The sequence below is a fragment of the Trichoderma virens genome (assembly GCF_000170995.1).
Source record: "Trichoderma virens Gv29-8 chromosome Unknown TRIVIscaffold_82, whole genome shotgun sequence".
NCBI classification, from domain to species: Eukaryota; Fungi; Ascomycota; class Sordariomycetes; order Hypocreales; family Hypocreaceae; genus Trichoderma; species Trichoderma virens.
In genome coordinates, this window is record NW_014013667.1 from 788,466 (window position 1) to 809,444 (window position 20,979).

Consider the following 20,979-nt stretch of genomic DNA (forward strand, 5'->3'; position numbering starts at 1 on the left):
AATGGCCGCCCACATGAGAAGGTTGATGATGAAGTTGCTCAACGACTGAACCAAATCTTCGAGCAGCCTAGCCCGAACGACCAACAAATACAGCACAACTATGATACCAATACAACATGGTTTGGAGTGGAAAAAAGGAATAGTGAATCCGTCTTTCATTCTTCAAGACGGCTTCTTGATATCTTGCACGAGAGCCAAGTTGGGGTATTTAAGGAACGGTTTCCTCATCTCGTTTCATTTATAGGACATACGGGTAGGATTTCCCTCTATCTACAACTTATTCTAATCTTAATTTAGTACCCAGACCATATAGTTCAATTGGCTGACATACTTCTGCGTAATGTACAGGAGCCGGAAAGAGTACAGTCATCAAGATGCTCATGGACCGTGCCCAGGCTCAGGCTAAGCTTCCTAAAGATCATATAAACCTCAAGCCTGTCCCAGGGCTCGTCGACGATAATTTACCTACGACAGGCGATGTACACTTATATGCAGATCCCGCAACTTATTATGATCAGAGCCCGATACTGTTTGCTGATTCAGAAGGCATGACTGGTGGAGAAAACACCCCGAGAGGGATAGAATTCTGCTCTACAGATGATTCAGAGAGTGCGAAAAAAGCCCGAAATCTTGTCAAAGACAGAATCATAAAAAGACTTTCTTGGGGAAATGAACCAAAGAAAAATTCGCGAGAGTTTGCCGTCAAGAGCCTCTTCCCAAGAATTCTATATACTTTCTCGGATGTTATTGTTTTCGTACTCCGTGAAGCTAGGTAAGTGTGCATGCAGCTTTAATGCCGATGGGAATTTGACTAATCAATTAACCATTGACAACAAAAGAATCTTTGAAGATGTCTTACATCTACTAGTAGAGTGGGCGGCTGTTTCAATTAGCAAGTCTGTAAACCAACCCAGCAGGCCACATGTTATTATTGTCCTTAATGCGGCCGAAATGACTACGGACGACAGACAGTGGGAACCGGAATTTGCGACTGATAAGCTACTCGAGGACTACAAAGATTCGGTCAATAATGTACCGTACCTACAGAACATTTGTTCCAGCCTCAAGCTGTCGAGAAGCATTAAGACGACCAAAGATCTTCTCAACTATTACTACCTATCAGTCACAGTCCTCAAAATTCCCCGCAAGGGCCATTATATGCAAATTGATGCGCAGCTTATAAAGCTCTATGATAACATCTCTAGCAAATGCGCAGAGTCCCATGACATCAAGAAGAGGACAAGAATGTTACTCAATGCAGAAAGGCTACCAAGATATGTCAACGCAGCCTATGACCACTTCACCCAAGATCTAGACGAGCCATTTGATTTTGTGACAGAGGCACGCCGTGATTTGTCTCCACCGCAAGACTTTGGCGGACATGTACTCAACTTCATTCTGTTCATGTACGATCAATGGGAGACAACTGGTATCCCTATGTCTGGGCTCTTTTATCGTCTTGCAGAACCCATTGCTTCGTGTGTTATGCTCGCAGCCACTAGAGACAAAACACAAGGTATGAATACTCGGAATTCAGAAACTTTCCTTTCTTCCATCATATAGGATGCCCCAATCTGACACAGCGTAGGAACCTTCTCGAGTCTTCTTCAAGACACGTACAAAGCTCCACTCAGTGATGCTGTTTCAGAGTTTTGCGACAAATGGTTGCGTTGCTCGTTCAAAAAAGACGGTAATTCTTGTGTGAATACTAAATTATCACATGAAAAGGGGCACCAAACTCGCAAAGGAGTCATTTTTGCGCGAGGGGGCTATCAATCATCATTCAATTACCTTGAATCTTTTGATCAGTGGATTGCTGATATTCAGAAGGTTATTGAGAGCCTTGAGGCGAAGGTTAACAGTGCGGAGAAAGATGAGTGCAGTTTCATCCCAAGGATGCACCGCAGTGTTATGGAGACCTTTTACTACAAAGTCCCGTCCGCTTCAAGATTCCGAAGTCATTTAACTTGCGTTTGCTGCATTGGGAAAATACCGGAGAACATATTGCCTTGCGGCCACATAATCTGCAAGGCATGCGTCAAGTGTTTCGGAGACTGCAAAGGGCAAGGCTTGGTCAATTTATATCGCTGCCCTCTTCATCCAACTACCAGCAATTGGCATTCTCCAATACAGATTGAATACAAGCCAGAGGAGGCTGGTGTGAGAGTCCTTTGTTTAGATGGGTACATTGTAACACTCTTTTTGGCGGTTGTTAAAACGCTAATCAAATGTACGGAGGTGGCGTAAGAGGGATTATCGAGCTCGTTATCCTTCGCGAAATTGAGATGGAGCTTGGAGATCACCTTCCAATCCAGAGCTTTTTTGATCTCATTGTTGGGACAAGGTTTGTTACATACCGATTTTATCTTTTATTTTATCTTTACTATACTCGCTCAACTAACAAGCTGTAGTGCCGGTGGCATTCTTGCTCTAGGCTTGGGTGTCAAAAATTGGCCCGTCTCTGAGTGCACGTCGCAGTTCAAAGGCCTTTGCAAACAGGCTTTTACGAAACGCGCTCCAAGATTATTCAATACATTTACTGCCATAACTGGTAAAGGGTTATACAGATCAAAGGCGATTGAAAGCGCTTTACGGTCAGCTTTTGGTAATAATTCTTTGCTTTATGGGAGAGCCCTGCACACAAGATCAACGTCAATACGCGTTGCGGTTACAACAACGCTCGCAAGAGAAGATCGAGCAGCCGTTCTATCCAACTATAATACAGAATGTAGATCGGAAAAGCGTAAGTATTACGATAACTCTCCGCGTAAATATTTGCTGATCTAAAGACATTAGTGCCATACGTATTTATACGACCACAAGACCCAACGCAAGAGCTTAAAGTTTGGGAGGCTGCTAGAGCCACCTCAGCGGCTCCGCCATATTTTAAACCGTTTATTCAAGGCGAAACGATGCGCGCCTATACGGACGGAGCAATCCATCACCACTGTCCAGTATTCATTGCGGATCAAGAGCGACGGCTGCTTTGGGAAGATGTTAAAGACTGGCCCCCTGATATCGTCCTTTCAATTGGTAGTGGCTTTAGAACCGCTGAAGATTCATCTAGCCCACCCGAAACAATGGAGATAAGCACCTCGGATGGCTTCTTTAACCGCAGACCTAGGCCGCGGCGAGCAGTGGCAGGGCTTGGATATTTATGGCGAACAGCTAACAAAATTATTGAAAAGCAGCTAGATTGTGAGGAGATTTGGAGAAGTTACTCCAGCCAGAACAAATCAGCAGGAGACAAGATGAGATATGGAGACGAAAATCGCAATATTCGCCTAAATGTTCACTTTGCGAACGAACTGCCAGCCCTTGACGATGTAAAGGCAATGGACGGTATGGAGCATCTTGCAAAACTCATGGTCCAGGAGACTCGACGTGAAATACAGAAGGTCGCAGAAAAATTAATTGCGAGTTGTTTCTATTTTGAGACTGTCGGCCCAGCTTTTCGAAACACGGAAACTGGTCGATTTCAATGTAAAGGTGAACAAGGCAAATCTTTGCAGTGTTATTTCTTCCCCACAGTTACCGCACGAACAACTATCTCTCCTATTCTTCTATGAGCTGCACAGTCACTCATTTCAGTTATGCACATGATCATTTTCTCTGCGGTATACTGACCCTGATACGACATAGGTCGAATCCACTGTCGGTTTCATGACGTGCGCGACATTCAAGGACTAGGAAAGATACTGCTTCGATACTGCTCACAGCGATTTGTACCATCATTCTTGATAAAAGAGAATTACGGATCAAGGTTGCAGAAATACTACAAGGAGTCCTTCTCTATCACCACGATCGAGAATATGGCTAGCCGTGGGATCTTCACCCCCCTTCGAGAAATCTCCATTGAAGCGATTGATCTTTCCAGTCAGACAAACATATGCCTTTGCTTGCATTCGGATAATTCCCACGTATACGGCGTCTCTCAAGAACTTTTCACCACCCCACTTGAGATCAGCGGCTTCCCGCGTAATCTTTGTGCACTGGGCGCGTTTGATGTATGCAGCCCAGGGAATGATATAAAAAACGCTGAGAAGGAATACGAGAAAGCGCCAGAGAGTATACCAGGGCCGAAGAGCGGGAACCTCGATTCTACACTTGACATGCGGCAGATAGGAGTACACATGTCGGAGAATACTTCAAATTCGAGGCGTGTGAGTGCCGATTCTGAACCTGGCACGCAACAGGTTAAGCTACGCGTGCCATGGGTTGTACGCTGCACAAAGAATCTCATCCCTCGGAAGGAAAACAGATCCCAATTTTCATTCAAAGATAACGGGATGAGTTCGAATTCTAGCCTTACGGTGGGTTTGGGGGCAAGTTCAAGCTCAGTTGGCAGGTCAGAGCGTGCAAACGATTCATGGGTTGCTGAAAATAGTCATAGGGAAGGATCCTCAATTCCAAGCGAATATGGTGATTCCGACGAAGATGTCATGGATTGGGATCCGTGGACACTCAAGAGAGAAACAGAAAATTGATTAGGGTCCGTCTTGCCTCTCTTTCCCCTCTATTATAGGAATAAGAAGATTCATCTGGATCAACCAAGACCAGCCGTTGAAAATTTGTACAGGACGCAAGACTATTCAGTTGGATAATGAGCTAGAGATACAATTACATAAATGTAGGGTCTCTATACTTTATCCCTCAACCACTCGAAACCAAATCACATACAACCATAGAATAATTATGAAATAGTCTACTTGGTGATCTTCTTCGGCGCTCTTCCTCCAAATCCCCATCCAATTTGATGCGCAAGAGTGATAGACACTTCCAAGTCATCTGCCCACGCCCACACCAGCCCAGGATTCTTTTGGAACATGCGGCCCGCAGCAATCAGGTCCAGTGGCGTATCCTCGATATCCTCACTTCCTTTAATTAGTTTCTGTGCCAACTCTCCTGTCTTGATGCTTCCCACCGAGCTGACAAGCATCGTGTCTCCTACTGCGGCTTTGATCTTCTTTGCAAACGGAGCCTGGTATCCTGGCCCACCGACAACCTTTTGCTGGGAGTGATTGCCCCCGCTTGATACATCTAGAACGTCAACGCCACGTTGGGCAAAGAGCTTGGCCAGCTTGATGCTCTCGTCGACATTCCAACTTGGCCCTCCTCTCCAGTCTAGGTTTGTGTCCAGCCAGTCGGTTGCGCTAATACGCACAAATAAAGGCATTCCCTTGGGGATAACTTGTCGCGTCGCCTCCACCAGTTCGAGCGCTAGGCGAGCACGATTCTCAAAACTCCCGCCATATTGATCTATTCGTTTGTTCACAGCCGGCGATAGAAAACTTGAAACGAGATACCCATGCGCAAAATGCAGCTCAATAACGTCAAAACCAGCGCGAAGGGCACGGCGAACAGCAGAGAGAAAGTCGTGCTTGAACTGCTCAATTTCTGCAAGACTCATAGAGCGCGGCTTTGGATAATGTTCGCTGAAGGCCTCATTGCTGGGTCCTACAACGTCTGCCGGCCAGCCACCGACTTCTTCAGTAGCCGTTGCGCCGGAGCTGAGCCAAGGCGCAACTGTGGAGGCTTTACGACCTGCATGACCAAGTTGTATGCCAATGAGGCCATTCTGACTGTGCGCAAAATCGACATGCTTCTTTAGAGTATCGATGTGGGCGTCAAGCCATAAACCCGAGTCTTCTGGAGTGATACGGCCATTGGCTTGCACGGCAGTAGCTTCAATCATTATAAGACCGGGCTATTGATTCATTTAGCATATATTTACATTTGTATTTTCATTGGGTAAAAAATAGAAGAACTGAATAAGCGTGATATTAATTCAGAGAGAGAGACTTACACCGCGCTGAGCCATTCCTCCATAGTGAGTGATGTGCCACGGTGTTTGAAACCCCTCATGCGCGCTGTACTGGCACATGGGGCTCACCCAAATGCGATTCGGCATTTGAATATCGCGAATCTTGAGAGGAGAAAAAAGCTTGGGCACTGGTTTTCCAGACGCTTGAATTTGAGAAGCACTGCCTGGAGCGGGATCTTGCTCGGGCGTGAAGAAAGATACGCCTTTGGCAGCAACATTAGGGATCGGTACGGAGCATTTCGCCCTCTTCTCAGGAGCTGGAGTGCCGGCGCGAGAAACGGTGATGCCATGGTGAGGATGTGCAATGTGAGGGTGTGAGATGCGCTGTGTGAGATAGGCAGCCATAATGTGTATGGTGTAAGCTTAGTGTAATACAACCACGTTGACAAAATTCAGGGCAGCGTGAACAGACGGCTAATTAGGATTCCCGTTCTGATATATCTTTTGCGTGCTTCTAGATGAGAATATTATCTTGGTGATTTAAATCAGATCGCATTGGTATGAATAAGTACTCCTCCATACGAGAATATAAGATAGAATTCTGTGGCTGCGCTAGATGATGCCCAAGTGACGTCGCATAGGATTCCAACACATTGGCTGACTGTTGTCTAAACGCTCATACTTCTCGGGCGACGAGGGGAATAAGATTAGCAGAGATGGAAGCCCATAAATAGATCTGGTAAAATAGATTTAGCACATGCACCATTCTCTTTAGATTTCCTATCTTGTGTAGTCGCAACTCCGGAAAAGCTAGAATCTGGCCACACATACGTCATTATTCTAGGAGCATCCCCGATCAATTTACAGTTAGTTGTCGCCTCAGGGTTTATCCACGTTGATATTTTTTATTGGCATCTTTACTCCATAGCGTCGGCTTTTTACGTCTTTAGTATCGATACTAAAGTATTGATAAATAATATAGCAGGGAAATACGCCGCTGATTCAAGTTCACTTTCCAGGTGCTACTCCGCATATATGAGTAGATCCTAGACAGCGGCTGATTGGGCGATAATATAAACTGGGTAGACAAGGGCGTCAATAGGAAGAAACTGTCAATTGGCACCCAGATCCTGGCAAAGGGGCGTCTCTGTTTCCGCCTAAAGCCGCAAATGGCATTACACGTACGATTGTAGAATTCGGAGAAAGTGTGTTCCCGTGCCAGAGCTAGGTAAAATCACTACTCATCTTTGTGGGCACTGCACATATGAGTGGAAAGAGCCACATAATCTGAAATCCGGGATATCTGCAAGCGAAGGAAAAGCCAAGCTAATGATATAAAACAGGCGCAGTTTTATAAGGAGCGGATTCATGTTAGTCAAGACAAGATAAGATTTCTCTGTAACTACTTAGCATATAATCATAGATTTGTAGGACAGAATAAGTCTACACATTAGGTAGTTTGCTACACATGTACTTGCCTAGGTACACATTTCGATTGAGGATTACACATAGTTCAATGCGAGTCGCGCGAGTCTTGGAAAGCGGAGCTCCATGCTGCACGTCACAATGAAATCGAGTTTTCGCTCATGCTAGCGCTAGATTGCTACCGTAACTCAACACTGTGAGGCGTGATGCCTTGGGTCAATGGAGCCAACAAAGATATAATTTAGAGAAATTTCTGTACATTAAAACTTTTATATTTGACAATCTCCTGTGGTAAACCCTTCATTTTAGCTGCAAAAACGACCACCAGTGAGCCGAGTGTATCTAGCTTTATATCTCACATAGCCAAACTCAAAGTCTGAATCCTTTCGCAAACATCTTCGAGTACACGTTTCACCATTCTTTCTTCACAAACTTGCCTATTCGCGGCGACAGTGACATGCAGGTAAGGCCCATCAGGCTCTGCCTCTCCTGCTATAACCAGATCGTGAATCGGTGCGTCATTCCCAGCTTCGTAATCTCGTGACAGAACCCCTATCTGTACCCGCTGTTCTTCCATTTCACTACCAGGGTGGTAGTCAAAGTTCTGGTATGCGATGCAACAGCTGTAGTTTGTAGTTGCTTCTGACCAGCCTGTGCAATTTTTCTTGAGCTCTTCGAACCCTAGAGTCTCGTAAGGCAAGCTGTTTAGATACTGTTCTTGCATCTCGCGTAGCAATTCTTTATGATTTGCCTCTTCATCTATGCGGACGCGCACTGGTACCTCATTAGTACAAGGACCAACGATGCTTTGGCAAGCGATCGGTAAGCCTTGACGCCCAGATACTATTCGACCGAAGACGACATCACTTGATCCGGTTTCTTTCGACAGCGTCAGAGCGCAGGCGGTGGTAAAAATCGTTGCCTGTGTGATGCTACTGTCTGTTTTAGCCTGGAGAGGAACAGCAATGACCTTGGACGCATGATAGCTCCCAACAGGTGCAACTTGTTGTTGACGAGCACTGCTGCGAATACTTTTTACGACAGTCATCGACGAATTTTGTAGAATAGAGCGCCAGAAATCGTAACCGTCTTTACGACTGTCTGCCATATGTTGCATATATCGAGCAAATTTGGGCGGCGCTAGAAGATTGCCGCCGCTGTACAGAACGTGAAGAGAGCGCACAATGTGCTCTAAACTCAAGCCGTCATACAGGGCATGAGACATTCGAACTATCACTCGCAATGCTGATGCCTGCATCTTCAAAATAGTAATGCGTATTAATGGCTGTCCTAAGCGGAGAGGTTGTTGTAAATCCAAGTCCAGGAATGCACGAGTCGCGCTGTTGACATTCTCCTCGGTTTGGATTATCTCGATATCGACATTCAGATGTTTCAGGACAACTTGATATAGCGCGCCTGCAGCCACTAAGAACACCGTCCTGAAAATATCGAAATACTCGACTAGAGATGCACAGGCCCTAGTTAGGCTAGCACAATCCGAACCGGTCGGGAAATCTATGTAAAACGGCGTCGGATTCCGTGGGTGTCCTGTTGCAGGATCAAAGAGGAAGAATGTCTGCATTTGAGTAGCAGGATAGACATCCAGAATTGCGTCGTGGGAACATTGAAGTTGAGGACATATTTCACGTTGGATGAATGTTTGCGGATCTTGCAAAGGAAGGAGCTGGAATGGAGCATTGGCAGCCGCTTGCATATCGCTTGTCTCTTCGTAGCTCTCCAATTGAGCAAGTTGAATGTTACTCGCGAGACGGATAGGAACCGGATAATCGAAGATATCTTTGACAGATACGGGGGCATTCAGTCGACGGGCGATACGCGAGGCGAGCTTGGTAGCCATAAGAGAATGTCCGCCAAGGTCGAAGAAGTTGTCGGTAATACCAACATCGATGCCGAGCACATCTGAAAACTCACTACATAGTACGGCTTCTATTTCATCTCGTGGGGCCACCCGTGCGGACACAACTTGCTCCCCATGGCTGCTATTGGGCGTTGTAGGGATGGGGTTGTGTAAAGACAGTTCTTGGCGGATGACGGCTGCAAGATCCGCAATAACAGGGTAGTCAAATACATCCTTCACAGACATTCGGGCACTCAGCCGACGGCTGACACGCGCTGTGAGCTTCGTAGCCAGGAGGGAGTGTCCGCCAAGCTTGAAGAAGTGATCGGTGGTGCCGACATCCATGCCAAAGACTTCTGCAAACTCCTCACAAAGCATAGCTTCTATTTCGTTGAGTGGCACTGCCTGTTCTGGTGCCACTTGAGATTTTGGAACTGCTCTTTTGGCCCTTTGGGCAAGCTCTTTCCGGTCGACCTTGCCATTGGCATTGAGAGGCATCTGGTCTATCACCATGATGCGGGACGGAATCATGTACGCTGGGAGCAAGGACTGCAGCTGCTCACGGATCTGTGATACGAACCGACGACTTTGCAGCCGCTGTAGCGGCCGGTTTGTAAAGGTGGCCGATTCTCGAACCTCAATATCAGTCGGGAACCGGATCAGAGCATGGCCCTCCTTTTGAGTTGGCAAATGGTGGAAGACAGCATCGAGCGCACCTCTCTGCGACCACTGTCGCGCCGCGCTGACCTCTACATGAAAGCCTGCCTCTTCGCCAAGCTGTATAAGGTCAGTCACCGAGAGGGAGCTGCAGCGTTCGGCGTTGGAGCGGACAGCTGAGACCCAAACGGCCCCCTCCAACAAGCTTTGCTCATTATCTTGACCTTCGTGATCCAGAGACTCAACTAAATGCCGCTCTAAAATCGTCTTGCTATAAGGAATATTGCTGATAGCAACTGTCAAGGAGTCTGCTGAACTCTGCAGGAGGCAGAGAAGAGCATGACGATCCATATGTGATGCCTGAAAGTCGGTCCAGTCGTTAATATTGATCGAATACACTGGCCGTGAAAGCTCTTCTGAGCTACAAACGTGTACGACAGCCGCATACCGGTACGCACTGAGCTCGTTTGTGGACTGCATCTTCTTTGGGAGGATCTCAACATGCTTGATCTGATTGGGAAACCGGTTTTGTAACGCCGTGAAGAACGTCGGATCAACAAGCAGTTCTTCTTCACGGTCTTCCATTTCCGCCATCTTTTGTCGCATCGCATCTTTAGTCAACTTGTCGCCTAACGTACGTAATGCCCTGGCGGCAAGAAATTGCTTATTAGTAGCGTGAGATCGAATGTCGCCAAAGAACAAGCGTTTAATGCCTGGGATCCGAACCAGAGTATCCACAACCTGTAGTAGATACTCAGACGTAGGGAAATACTGGACGACCGAATTAAGCACTACCAAGTCTGGATAGAGTCCACTAAGCTGGCCTATGTCTGTTGCTGTACCGACATGTACTTTGGCCATTCCAGCAAGAGCCGGGATGGAATTTATCGCGGTGTTAACAAACGTAGCCGCCGCCCTGGATGGCTCAAGACCGACGTAACTTCGGAGTCCATCTCCTAGATTGAACAAGATCATGCCACTTCCGGTACCTATCTCGAGTACATGGCCTGGTGCCTGACCATCAAGAAGAGTGCGTACAGTGTCGTCGAGCCACTCTCTCATCTCAGACTTGTCGATCTCGCTGCCGTCATACATGGATGTCCAGCCCTTAAAGTCGGTGCCAACATCAGATTGGCTGATGGTGTTAATGTCGGCATAGGTATTACTCTCAAAGAAATTTTCCCAACCTTCGACATGGCTTCCAGCCTCCTCCTTCTCAGCGGAGAGGTCGCCATGAGTTGTGACAAAACCGACCATTTCCGGCTCCTGACCGTCATGCTCCCGGATAACGACTATGGCATCACGGACGGCATCCTGACTGAGGATAGCACGCTCTACCTCAGCTGGCTCAATACGGTGACCTCGAATTTTGACCTGCTGGTCCGTGCGTCCGAAGAATTCGATCTGGCCATCCCCTGCCCGGTACCGCGCCCGGTCACCCGTTCGATATGCTCTTACCACCTGGCCATCAATGTTGATCTGGACGAAGCGGTCTGCGTCCAATGTTGGGTCGGTATATCCCCGAGCGAGCCCATCTCCGGTTACCACAAGCTCTCCCATAACGCCTGCAGTGACAAGCTGTTGGTGCGGATCCATGATGTAGGCCCCTGAGTTGCTGATGGCCCTACCAATGGGAACTCCGTTGATAAATGTGTCATTTTCAACGATGTTGTAAACAGTACTGATAACCCCATTCTCAGTCGGTCCGTAAGCGTTATAAACACCAGCCCGGACAAGCGCTTGCGCTGCGATTGCATCTTGGCCATCAAGCCTATCTCCGCCGATAACGAGGACGTCTAGTCCGCCCAATGTAGCAGGAATATTGGCCAGACATTGCTTAAGCAACGCAGGCGTAAGCAGGACCACATTGACTTGTTCTTGTGTAAAGACAGTCTCGAATGCTTTGCTGTCTAAAATGGTCATATAGTCAATACAGACCAGTGTTCCACCATTCAGAAGCGCTGTAAAGATCTCCCAAGTAGCAGCGTCGAAAGCGATGCTGGATATATGAGCCACCTTTGCCGCCAGTGGGAATTTGGATATAATATTGCTGTCCTTCGCAAGTCGAACAACACTACGGTGCTCAATCATAACGCCTTTAGGATTGCCAGTTGATCCGGATGTAAAGATCACGTATGCAAGACTTGTCGCCAAAGGCCCCGACGCTGCCACATCTGAACAACTATTCAGATCATCCATATCACGAAGTTCCAAAGTGTCGCTAATTCGCGCCGTCTCCACGTCGGGTAGCCCAATCTCTGGGGCGATCGTGTCAGAATTGAGTAATATTAACTTGCGTCCGGGCAGTGTAGATAGAATCGCTTTCAAGCGAGCTGCAGGAGATTTAACGTCGAGCGGGAGATATGCGAGGTTCGCCTTCAGGATGCCAAGGAAGGCAACAACTGTCTGGCATGACCGCGGTGCAAACACTCCCACCAGTGTCTCAGCCGGCATATTGTGCTGGCGGAGCCAGGTCGCGAGCTGACCAGACTGACGATCCAACTCAGCGTAAGTTAGGCTTGATGATGAGTCAACGACAGCGAGAGAATGCGGGTGGGCAGCCACTTGATTGAGGAAGACGTCGACTACGCTCGACTCTCGGGGGTATTCGGTCCTCTTTATTTTTAACAGACCCATATCACGGAACTCTATTAACCCATCTGTGAGCGGGAGAACGGCAACTGGAGTCTGGGGCTGATCGAGGCCTTGACGTAGGATCTGGAAAAAGACAGCGACAACGTTCTGAATATTCTCAAGCTTGAATAGATCAGCTGCGAAGGCCAAGTTGCCGCTTAGTCTGTTCGCCTCTTGGAATAGGTGAAACTCTACGTCGAACCTGGTGTATACCTTGTTAAATAGGGGTTCTGCTTCGAGGCCTTCCAACTCAAACTTGCCGAGGTCATCTTGAGAATGAACGGCAAACATGAGCTGTGCCAGCGGGTTCCGGGACAAGTCTCTCGAGCCGGGTAGCAGCGCTGAAACGACGCGCTCAAAGGGGACATCTTGATGCTCAAATGCTGCAGTCGCTGTCGACCGAACTTGCCGCACAATGCTTTCAAATGTATCATCACCGTCAACAGTGATTCGCATACACTGGGTGTTGACAAAGAAGCCAATTATATTCTCCAATTCCCGTCGGTTACGGTTAGCGATGGGAGTGCCGATGATAGAGTCTTCATTCCCAGTTAGACGATAATGGGCTGCGCGGAAGGCTGCCAGCAACACAGCGAAAGATGTAGCTTGATGCGCTTTGCAGAATTCTCGGAGCTTCTTATACAGCTCGCCATCGATGGTGACTGGCACGAAGCCAGCTTCACCGGACAGTATAGTTGGACGTGGGAGGTCAGTTAGGAATTCGGCCGAAGAGCTGTCTGCGAGCTGATTTGTCCAGTACTCAAGTTGTCGCTGATGTTCAGTCACCTGCTCCTCCTGCTTTTGCCATGCGGAAAAGTCGCGGTAGTGGATTGGGAGTGGGCTCACCACTGATAGAGGGTCACACCCCTGGAGAGCGGCCGAATAGAACAGGCTTAGTTCGTGGCGTAGGATGTCTGTAGACCAACCGTCAGAGATGATGTGATGCATGACTATAGAGAGGACGTGATCATCTTCTCCCAGCCGTATCAGTGATACTCTCCACCCTGCCTCGGATGCCACATCAAATGGAGTGGTCTGATCTTGCTGTACCAACTGGAGGTAGCCTCCGTTCTTGTTGTCTGGCATGTCAATCACCCTCAATTCCTGAAATAGGCTCGTGTGAACAATTTGCACCCCTACACCGTCCTGTTCCTCAAATGTCGTCCTCAGGGTTTCGTGCCGTTGTTCCAGGGCTCGCAACGCGATAATAAGCGCATCGATGTACAGCGGCCCACGCATGCGTACGGCATATGGTAAGAGATACCACGACGCACCGAGTTCCAGTTGGTCTAAGAACCATAGTCGGCCTTGAGCAAATGACTGTTCCACAGGCCCGCCATACCTTGTGGTTGGAATAGGACTATAAGGGGCTGAGCCTTGCTGGATTACATCTACAAGACCAGCAAGCGTAGGGTTCTGGAATATATCGGATACTTTGAGGGCAATCCCAGCTAACCTCGCCATATTTACCATTTTTATCGCAGCGATAGAATCTCCGCCCAGCTCGAAGAAACTTGCTCCCACATTTTTAGAGTCGGGATCGATATTTAAGCCTCGAAACCAAAGATCTCTCAGCTTGCCCTCTATACTAGCTGCCGATGAATCGAACGTCTCACTCAGCTGAGATGTCGCATTTTCACCTAGTTCGCCTAGTAGCTTGCTGGCGATAGATCGAAGAGCTTTCCGGTCTGTTTTCCCTGTGGCAGTGCGGGGAAGATCCCTCATACGAATATAGTAGGACGGAATGGAAGGCTGGGGAAGAAGCTGCTGCAACTTCGCGTTGACTTCTTTGGTAGCGCTGTGATCCAAGATGTGGGCGTCTACCCCCGATGTGGTGTAGACGCTATCCTCCCCGCCCATAGACGACCCTATCAAGAAGGCGATCAAGACCTTGCTATTGGACGAATCCGAGTGTTTGACAGCTTCAGCCACTGGTACGATGTCACCGGGTAGTTGTAGTCGTAGACCAGCTTCCACTTCGCTGACCTCTACGCGCTGTCCTCGGATCTTAACCTGGGAATCTCTGCGCCCAAGGCAAATAACGGTGCCATCAGGGCTGTAACGCGCAAAATCACCCGTCCTATAGAATTTGAAACTGTTGGATAGCTGTTTTGTTGGATACCAAGCCGGAGTCGTTACAAAGAAGGGCGACTTATCCGGCGGCAGAGCAATGATATAATCCCGTGCAATCCCTGGACTTTCAATTACCAACTCACCAACACACCCAATTGGAACAAGGTGATTAGGATCGTTGGGTTCGATGATCCAGGAGCGGGCGCCTATAGCCCGACCGACATTGTTCGGTTCAAGTGAGAATGGACTGACTTGTATAGCGCTGCATATAGTCGAACTCTCACTCTGGCCGTAGGCGTTTAAGAGCTGAACTCGATGGGCCCAGGTATCCCGAATCGATGCTGATATTGGCTCTCCGACCACCACCAATGTTTTTAGTCCAGGGACATTTTCTGGTTGAAATGTTCCGACATACGAAGGAGCCAGTATAGCCCAGTTAACTTGGCACCTTGTGATGAAATCTGGAACATTATTCATACGATCGTCATCAGAAGGAATGCAAACGCAGCCGCCTTGTATCAGAGTTGTCATGGTTTCCACCAGACACGCACCGAACGCATATGACGCGAATTGAAGAGCGCGCGTGTGGTTGTTGATCCCTAGTGTAGGGCCAAATTTGATAGCACAAGATGAAAATGCCCGATGCTCAATCATAATGCCTTTTGGCTCTCCAGTGCTGCCAGAAGTAAAAATAGCATAGGCCAAGTCTTGAGGTTTCACGGTGTGTTTAAGTTGGTCTTCATCGCAGGAAAGTGACTGAAGAAAGTCATCATCGATCACAATGCAGCGATCAACGACGGCGCCGATGGTGTTGATGTGAAGCTTGGAAGTGAGAGCGACCATGGCGGAAGTTTGTCGACAGACCTGAGCCATCCTGGCCGGTGGATCGCGTGGGTCGATGAGCGCGAATGCCCGACCAGCTTTAAGTACGGCAAGTATTCCAGCGATGACCCATTTCGACTTCTCGAAGCAGAGTGGTATTACCCTCAGCCCTTGGCCCAATTCTATAGATTGGATATGTACTGCGAGGCGTAAGGATACACTGTCCAGCTCGGTATAAGTCCATTCTCCATCCCAAGCGGAAACTGCTGCTCTATCTGGAGTATCAGCAGCCCACCTGAATATCACGTCGTGGATCAAGGCATCATTTATCTGCAGGCGTTCGGAATTCCAACTCTCGATCTCTGCTTTGTCCTCTTGCGTCACAACATCAAGCTGTCCTATCAAAGGCAGATCGGCTGCAGAGCTCTGAAACTGCCGGATCAAGCCTCCCAACTGTCTCAGAAAACGAGGCATCTGGCGTGGGTCAATTACACTCTGATCATATCGTGCGACCAGTAATGCCGAGTCATTAGCCATCTGGCAGTCTAGTAGAAGAGCACGATTGGTGCAGGGCACAAATCTGTCTGATTCTTCTACACTTCGATGAAGTCCATAACTAGGCGTCTGCGAAGCGCCACCATCAGTGACCAGGAGCACGGTTTGGAATCCACAAGCGGCGGAACCATCATCTCCAGTGCGGCGGATATTGTCGAGACCAGCCCGTTCAAACTCGCGCATAGCATGATCGTGTGCAGTGATTGCCCCCATGACCTCCGACACGGATTGATCAGAGGCGCAATGCACGCGTATGGGCACTACCGTCCGCGTTGGACCATCAATTAGGCCGCCTTGCTCTTCGAGTGTGCGAGGTTGCTCCGTCACAACGCCAAAAATGGCCTCTGGAGATTGTGTGAAGCGAGATAGAAGAACTGCGAGGGCGGCTCGACAGACAGCCGTGTTGGACCACTTCTTCTGTTCTTGGCCCAGGTATGAGATACGGTGTTCTGCATGTGTATTGGGATAGGCCACATCAATATGAGAAGGGAGAGGGGGAAATACGGTGGCATCCAAGCCATTAAAATGTTGCTGCCAAAACCGAGCAGCACGTTCCATGTCCCTGGTGGAAGGGTTGGGTGCCAATTCAATCCGGCTGGAGCATTGAATTTTTCTGCCCTCGTAGGCTGTATGAACCCGTCTAAGGATGCGTTCCTGTAGGGTTTTGTCCACTAGGGCATGGCTAAATGTCCAGATGAGCAGTCTTTGCTTCGTAGTTGGGTCCTCGAGAACAACATATCGATTGCTACGCGGCCCCATCATAGCAGCAGCTGCCTCATCTTGCACCACCTCTTCCTTAATGCCGATCGATGTCGAGTGCATCCACGAAAAGAAGCTTTCTGTCAACACAACCTGAAAGGAGCTTCCAAATTTGGAGGCAAATAGGCAAGTCCTCAAGGCTGGTGTTTGGCGCACAACCTCTTTCCAAGCTGCGGTCAAGCGTTGAGTATCAATATTACTTGAGATTTCGTAGACGACGTGGCCAATAGCACGCCTCCCATCATCGGCAGCACAATCCATGACGTCGCGTTGAAAGGGCGTACATGGCAGGATATTCTCAATTTTATTTCGGTTCAAACCGAAGCGCTGGGTTGCTTGTTCAAAAATGCCGTCATATTTCTTGTCACAATCACTAGATACTAAGGATGGTGCAATTGCCAGATCGTGACCATCCGTCTGGTTGAGTGACCCGAGTGACCCCATGCTGGATGTATGAAGGCAAATGTTTGTGATTAATAGGTTGTCTCGAGTTTTGTAGTCACAATGACTTTGAGTTAAGGGAGATAAAATAAAAGGCCTGTCGAGTAGATATGGCCACAGTGATTTTAGGCAAGTAATATCACAATGCTTTTGAGTAGATGGACCTCTTTGAGCCTCGTAATTGGTAGTTTAGCAACAGGTCCTTAATGATTATTTTCCATTACAAGAATAACTGCGTCTACAGCTCATGATATTTATATAAGGTAAAATATAAATGCTCTTTTATATGAGAACCTGCTCGCTTGTTATTAGGGACAAGCTCCCAGGTGATATTTCTAGCCTTGGTTTGATAATTATTTCCCTGTAGGTTTCAGCTCCGTCCTAAGGTCCATAATTGTGTCATATTAGTCTGTCCTATTGCTATATCGTATTACTATATAACTTCATTACTGTATTTAGTATAGTCAACCATTTCCTAAGATTCCTGTGGTTAAATATGGAGTACAGTCGCCTCATTTTCTTGTTACTTTGTTTACTACTCATCTCCACCCCTACAACGTTAAGGAGGGAGGTGTGGACCATGGCCGACGGACTAAAAGTAGACGCTACCGGGCTACTGGGGCGTCGTCAGCTAGCCACTTGCTCGTCGCGTCCAAACCTATTGTGGTCAAATAAGGGGCTCTGCGCGGGGTACGATAAATCCTCCCATTGTTTACCATGGGATGGCAGTAATTATTACTAGCTAGGATTTCCCCTCTGTAGGCAGCAGCTATACACCACCTTGGGGTGGTATTAGTGTAGACGGGGGTATGTATCTTAGTAGAATATTAGCCTGGCCCCCAAAGTGAATTCTGGGCCTGTCCTTTGTTAGGTATGCCTAAGTAGGCGATCTGTATTTACGTCGAATTATCCTTTGCGACTGATATCTGCCTTTGTGTGCTCCCGTCAAGCTGGTTGGCGAAAATGCGGCGTTTCTAAACTCGACGAGTATAAATCAGAGAAGTCATTTCTGAATTAGCCTACCTTGACTGTTGATTCCGCCGTCAGGCAACTTTCCACTAGCTCACCCAACTACTGTTGTGCTGATGGCCATCGATCAAGTTGAGAGTCAACATTTTGCCAGAGCGACGGTAAACGTGGGCTCACTCAAACCCCGATGGGGTGGGGAGCTCCATAAAGTCGTCTGCCTGGATGCCTACACATGTCCAGTCCCTAAGTTCGACTTCCCGCACGAGTATGTCGAGTATCATAACACCATTGGTGAGGACTTGATCATTGAGCGCGTCCATGATGCCACAATCATCATCACATCGCGCGCGCCTGTGTCGAGCCGCACCATCGCCGCCTGCCCGCGCCTCGAGCTCGTGGCCTTCATGATCACTGGCACTGACATAGCTGATAAGAAGGCGTGCCGGGCGCGCGGCATCGCTGTATGTAATGCGCCTGGCGCAAACGCAGAGTCGGTTGCTGAGCACGCGTTTGCCTTATACATGGCTGCTAAGCGTCAAGTTGTTGACCTACACCGCATCACACTCGAAGCTGAGGCTTGGCCCAGAGAGAAGAACGTGTTTCATCTGTACCCGCAAATGCCACGGGTTTTGAGGCACGAAGTATTGGGGATTGTCGGGTACGGGGCCATAGGTAAGTGTTAGATGTCTGAGAACTGCAAGCGTAGGAATTACTGACCGAGACTACTTGGAAGGGAAAATTGCGGAGTCGATAGGACAGGCATTAGGGATGTCTGTCTTGATTGCTGAGCGGAAATCGGCTGCGTCTGATCAGGTGAGGGCTGGAAGGCTTCCTTTTGAGGAAGTGATCAAGACGTGCACGGTACTGATGCTCGCGTGTCCGCTCGACGAGGAGTCAAGAAACATGATTTCCGAGCCCGAACTCCGAACTATGAGGCCGGATAGCATTGTAGTTAACGTGGCGCGGGGGGGCGTCATGAACGAAGCGGCGCTGTTAAAGGCGCTCAGGGAAAAATGGATATTCGCTGCCGCCACAGATGTCTTTGTAAACGAGCCGGCGACCAAAGAGGGTTGCCAGCTTCTTCGAGAATGTCCTAGCAACCTGACCCTCTCTCCACACGTCGCTTGGTATGGTGGTACATGCCAGGAGAATTCACAGCTGAGAATCAAAGAGACACTTGAGAGCTATGTGGCAGGAAATGTTATCAACTCGGTTCTTTGAAATTAATAAAATTATTTTCTTCAAATTATATGAATTCCCAGCTCTAATTCCCCTTCCCTCTGTTAGTCATTTCGTCGTTTGTCAAATTTGATATCCTCCATCAAAGACAGCCCAGATGGCAGCAAATCATTATATTGTTACAGTCTACATGACGTATGCAATTAGGACGTCTCCTGTTCAACTCCAATCACTAATCATTCTACTACATCACCATTCACAACGATTAGGTCAGCGACTTTACAACTGCTGGAGTCGCTTTCCTGGTACGTATGGTATCACTGGCTTGAGCGAATTTCGAAATTGGGCTTACACAGATCTTTGTCGCTTTCTAGTCCGTAAGCTTTCAGATCAGCTTCAAGCATTTCATTTGGATATCGTCGACTAGGTAGTTGAACCCTCTTTTCGTCAAATGCCTTTGTTTGCTTTCCGAACTAGCCGCCACTTATTAATCCTGAACCTGTACTATACTCAATTCGAATCTAAGCCTCACTTTAGCTGTGGAGATAAAACGATCCTGTCATGCTAGTGCGCTGTCAAGTGCGGGCAGTGTGCATATGGAACTGCCTATCATAGTATCTTCCATCAGCTAGTGCGTCCACCACACTCATTCAAGCTTTCCGCCCTAAAGTTCTGTAACGGCTAAGAGTCTTGGGGAGAGAAGCTTGCATCTGCATATGTCGGCCACGGGGGGCTACGATTGTTCCCTTTGGCTGATTTGGAACAGGCAGCTCATGCAAAGGCCTTCACTATAGCTTTGTTTAGTAAAGCTGCGTGTGGTAGCACTGCTGAGCCGCAGCTGCAGCGTCTGGTCTATTTAGAGGGCGAATGCACACCAATGCCCCGATTACCCTGGTTGTTCCCACTCGGACAGGGGTTGTGGATTTAACATTCAGATGTAGAGGCAACACAACATATGAAGTTTAATTACGTGTACTCGCTCCGCTTCTATACAAAGCTAACTATTACTAGAGCTCCCTGTTCATAACCTATCATATCTCTTATACGTTACAGTAGCTCAAATAAGCCGCAACCAGCTTCCAGTGGTACTACTAGTATTTGACAACGCTACTAGAGCCTATCTCTTGTATTGTAGGTCCAGCTAATGACTTGCATGCCGTTGACTTATGGAGCAAGGATCATAGCGTGGCTCCTCGCATCAGTACAGACGAAACTCTAACACAACCTGTTGGCCTCGAGCTTTTTTCAGGATAGACTTTACCCACAATCTCTACTTAGCAGCTCTTTCAGCTGTCCGTGATGTCTAGTTGGATTACATTATTAAATTGGCAAATCAGGACTTCTGCACCTAGAGATAGCAGTGGGGAACACTCTCCTTAGTAGACTCACATTAACACTAGGCAACAACGGTTCTGCCGTCATTGCGGCACCAAAGGAGTTTCGACATAGGACGAACACAAGAGCTTACAGCTACTAATGCGGAAAGAATCCTGAACATTATCACAGCTGAAAAGAGGCGGCTGAAAACAAAAGGACTGTAATACCCTATCATTTCGGTCTCGAACAAGTTCCGTAAATACAAACGTCATGATAATATCTACGATGGCACCGATTAACCCAATCATTTTCACAGTTGGAAATCGTGGCTGGCTGAATGTGTATGATGAGCACATGTGATTAAGGGAAGTGTGATGGAGTGCTCAAGATTCATTGGATGAGAGTCACTTAGGAGCTCTTGTTCGCCCTGTTGTTACGTAGCATTGCAGAGAGAAGTTTAGGGCGAAATCATGGCTGTGCTAGTAAGTGAAATAAAAAATGATGCTTCTAATATGTAGAAAGCACA

General features: G+C 47.9%; 4 protein-coding genes across 4 annotated transcripts; 2 read left to right on the forward strand and 2 right to left on the reverse strand.

Annotated features, from left to right (window-relative positions):
• TRIVIDRAFT_285 (uncharacterized protein) lies at positions 1-3,986 on the forward strand (the record flags this gene model as incomplete). Its single annotated transcript, XM_014098420.1, has 8 exons — positions 1-253; positions 349-772; positions 840-1,516; positions 1,589-2,208; positions 2,262-2,344; positions 2,412-2,743; positions 2,797-3,489; positions 3,643-3,986. Coding segments are annotated over 8 exons (3,426 nt in total), but the record flags the coding sequence as incomplete, so codon positions are not given.
• Positions 3,987-4,705: 719 nt separating this feature from the next.
• TRIVIDRAFT_46934 (uncharacterized protein) lies at positions 4,706-6,169 on the reverse strand (the record flags this gene model as incomplete). The annotated part of the gene is made up of 2 exons (XM_014098649.1): positions 4,706-5,707; positions 5,807-6,169. The coding sequence occupies 2 exons, from the start codon at positions 6,167-6,169 to the stop codon at positions 4,706-4,708; spliced, it is 1,365 nt and encodes a 454-aa protein (XP_013954124.1).
• Positions 6,170-7,544: 1,375 nt separating this feature from the next.
• On the reverse strand, positions 7,545-16,991 carry TRIVIDRAFT_46961 (non-ribosomal peptide synthetase; the record flags this gene model as incomplete). The annotated part of the gene is made up of 1 exon (XM_014098650.1): positions 7,545-16,991. The coding sequence occupies one exon, from the start codon at positions 16,989-16,991 to the stop codon at positions 7,545-7,547; it is 9,447 nt and encodes a 3,148-aa protein (XP_013954125.1).
• A 1,082-nt stretch (positions 16,992-18,073) lies between these two features.
• TRIVIDRAFT_155815 (uncharacterized protein) lies at positions 18,074-19,178 on the forward strand (the record flags this gene model as incomplete). The annotated part of the gene is made up of 2 exons (XM_014098651.1): positions 18,074-18,629; positions 18,691-19,178. The coding sequence occupies 2 exons, from the start codon at positions 18,074-18,076 to the stop codon at positions 19,176-19,178; spliced, it is 1,044 nt and encodes a 347-aa protein (XP_013954126.1).
• Positions 19,179-20,979: the final 1,801 nt, after the last annotated feature.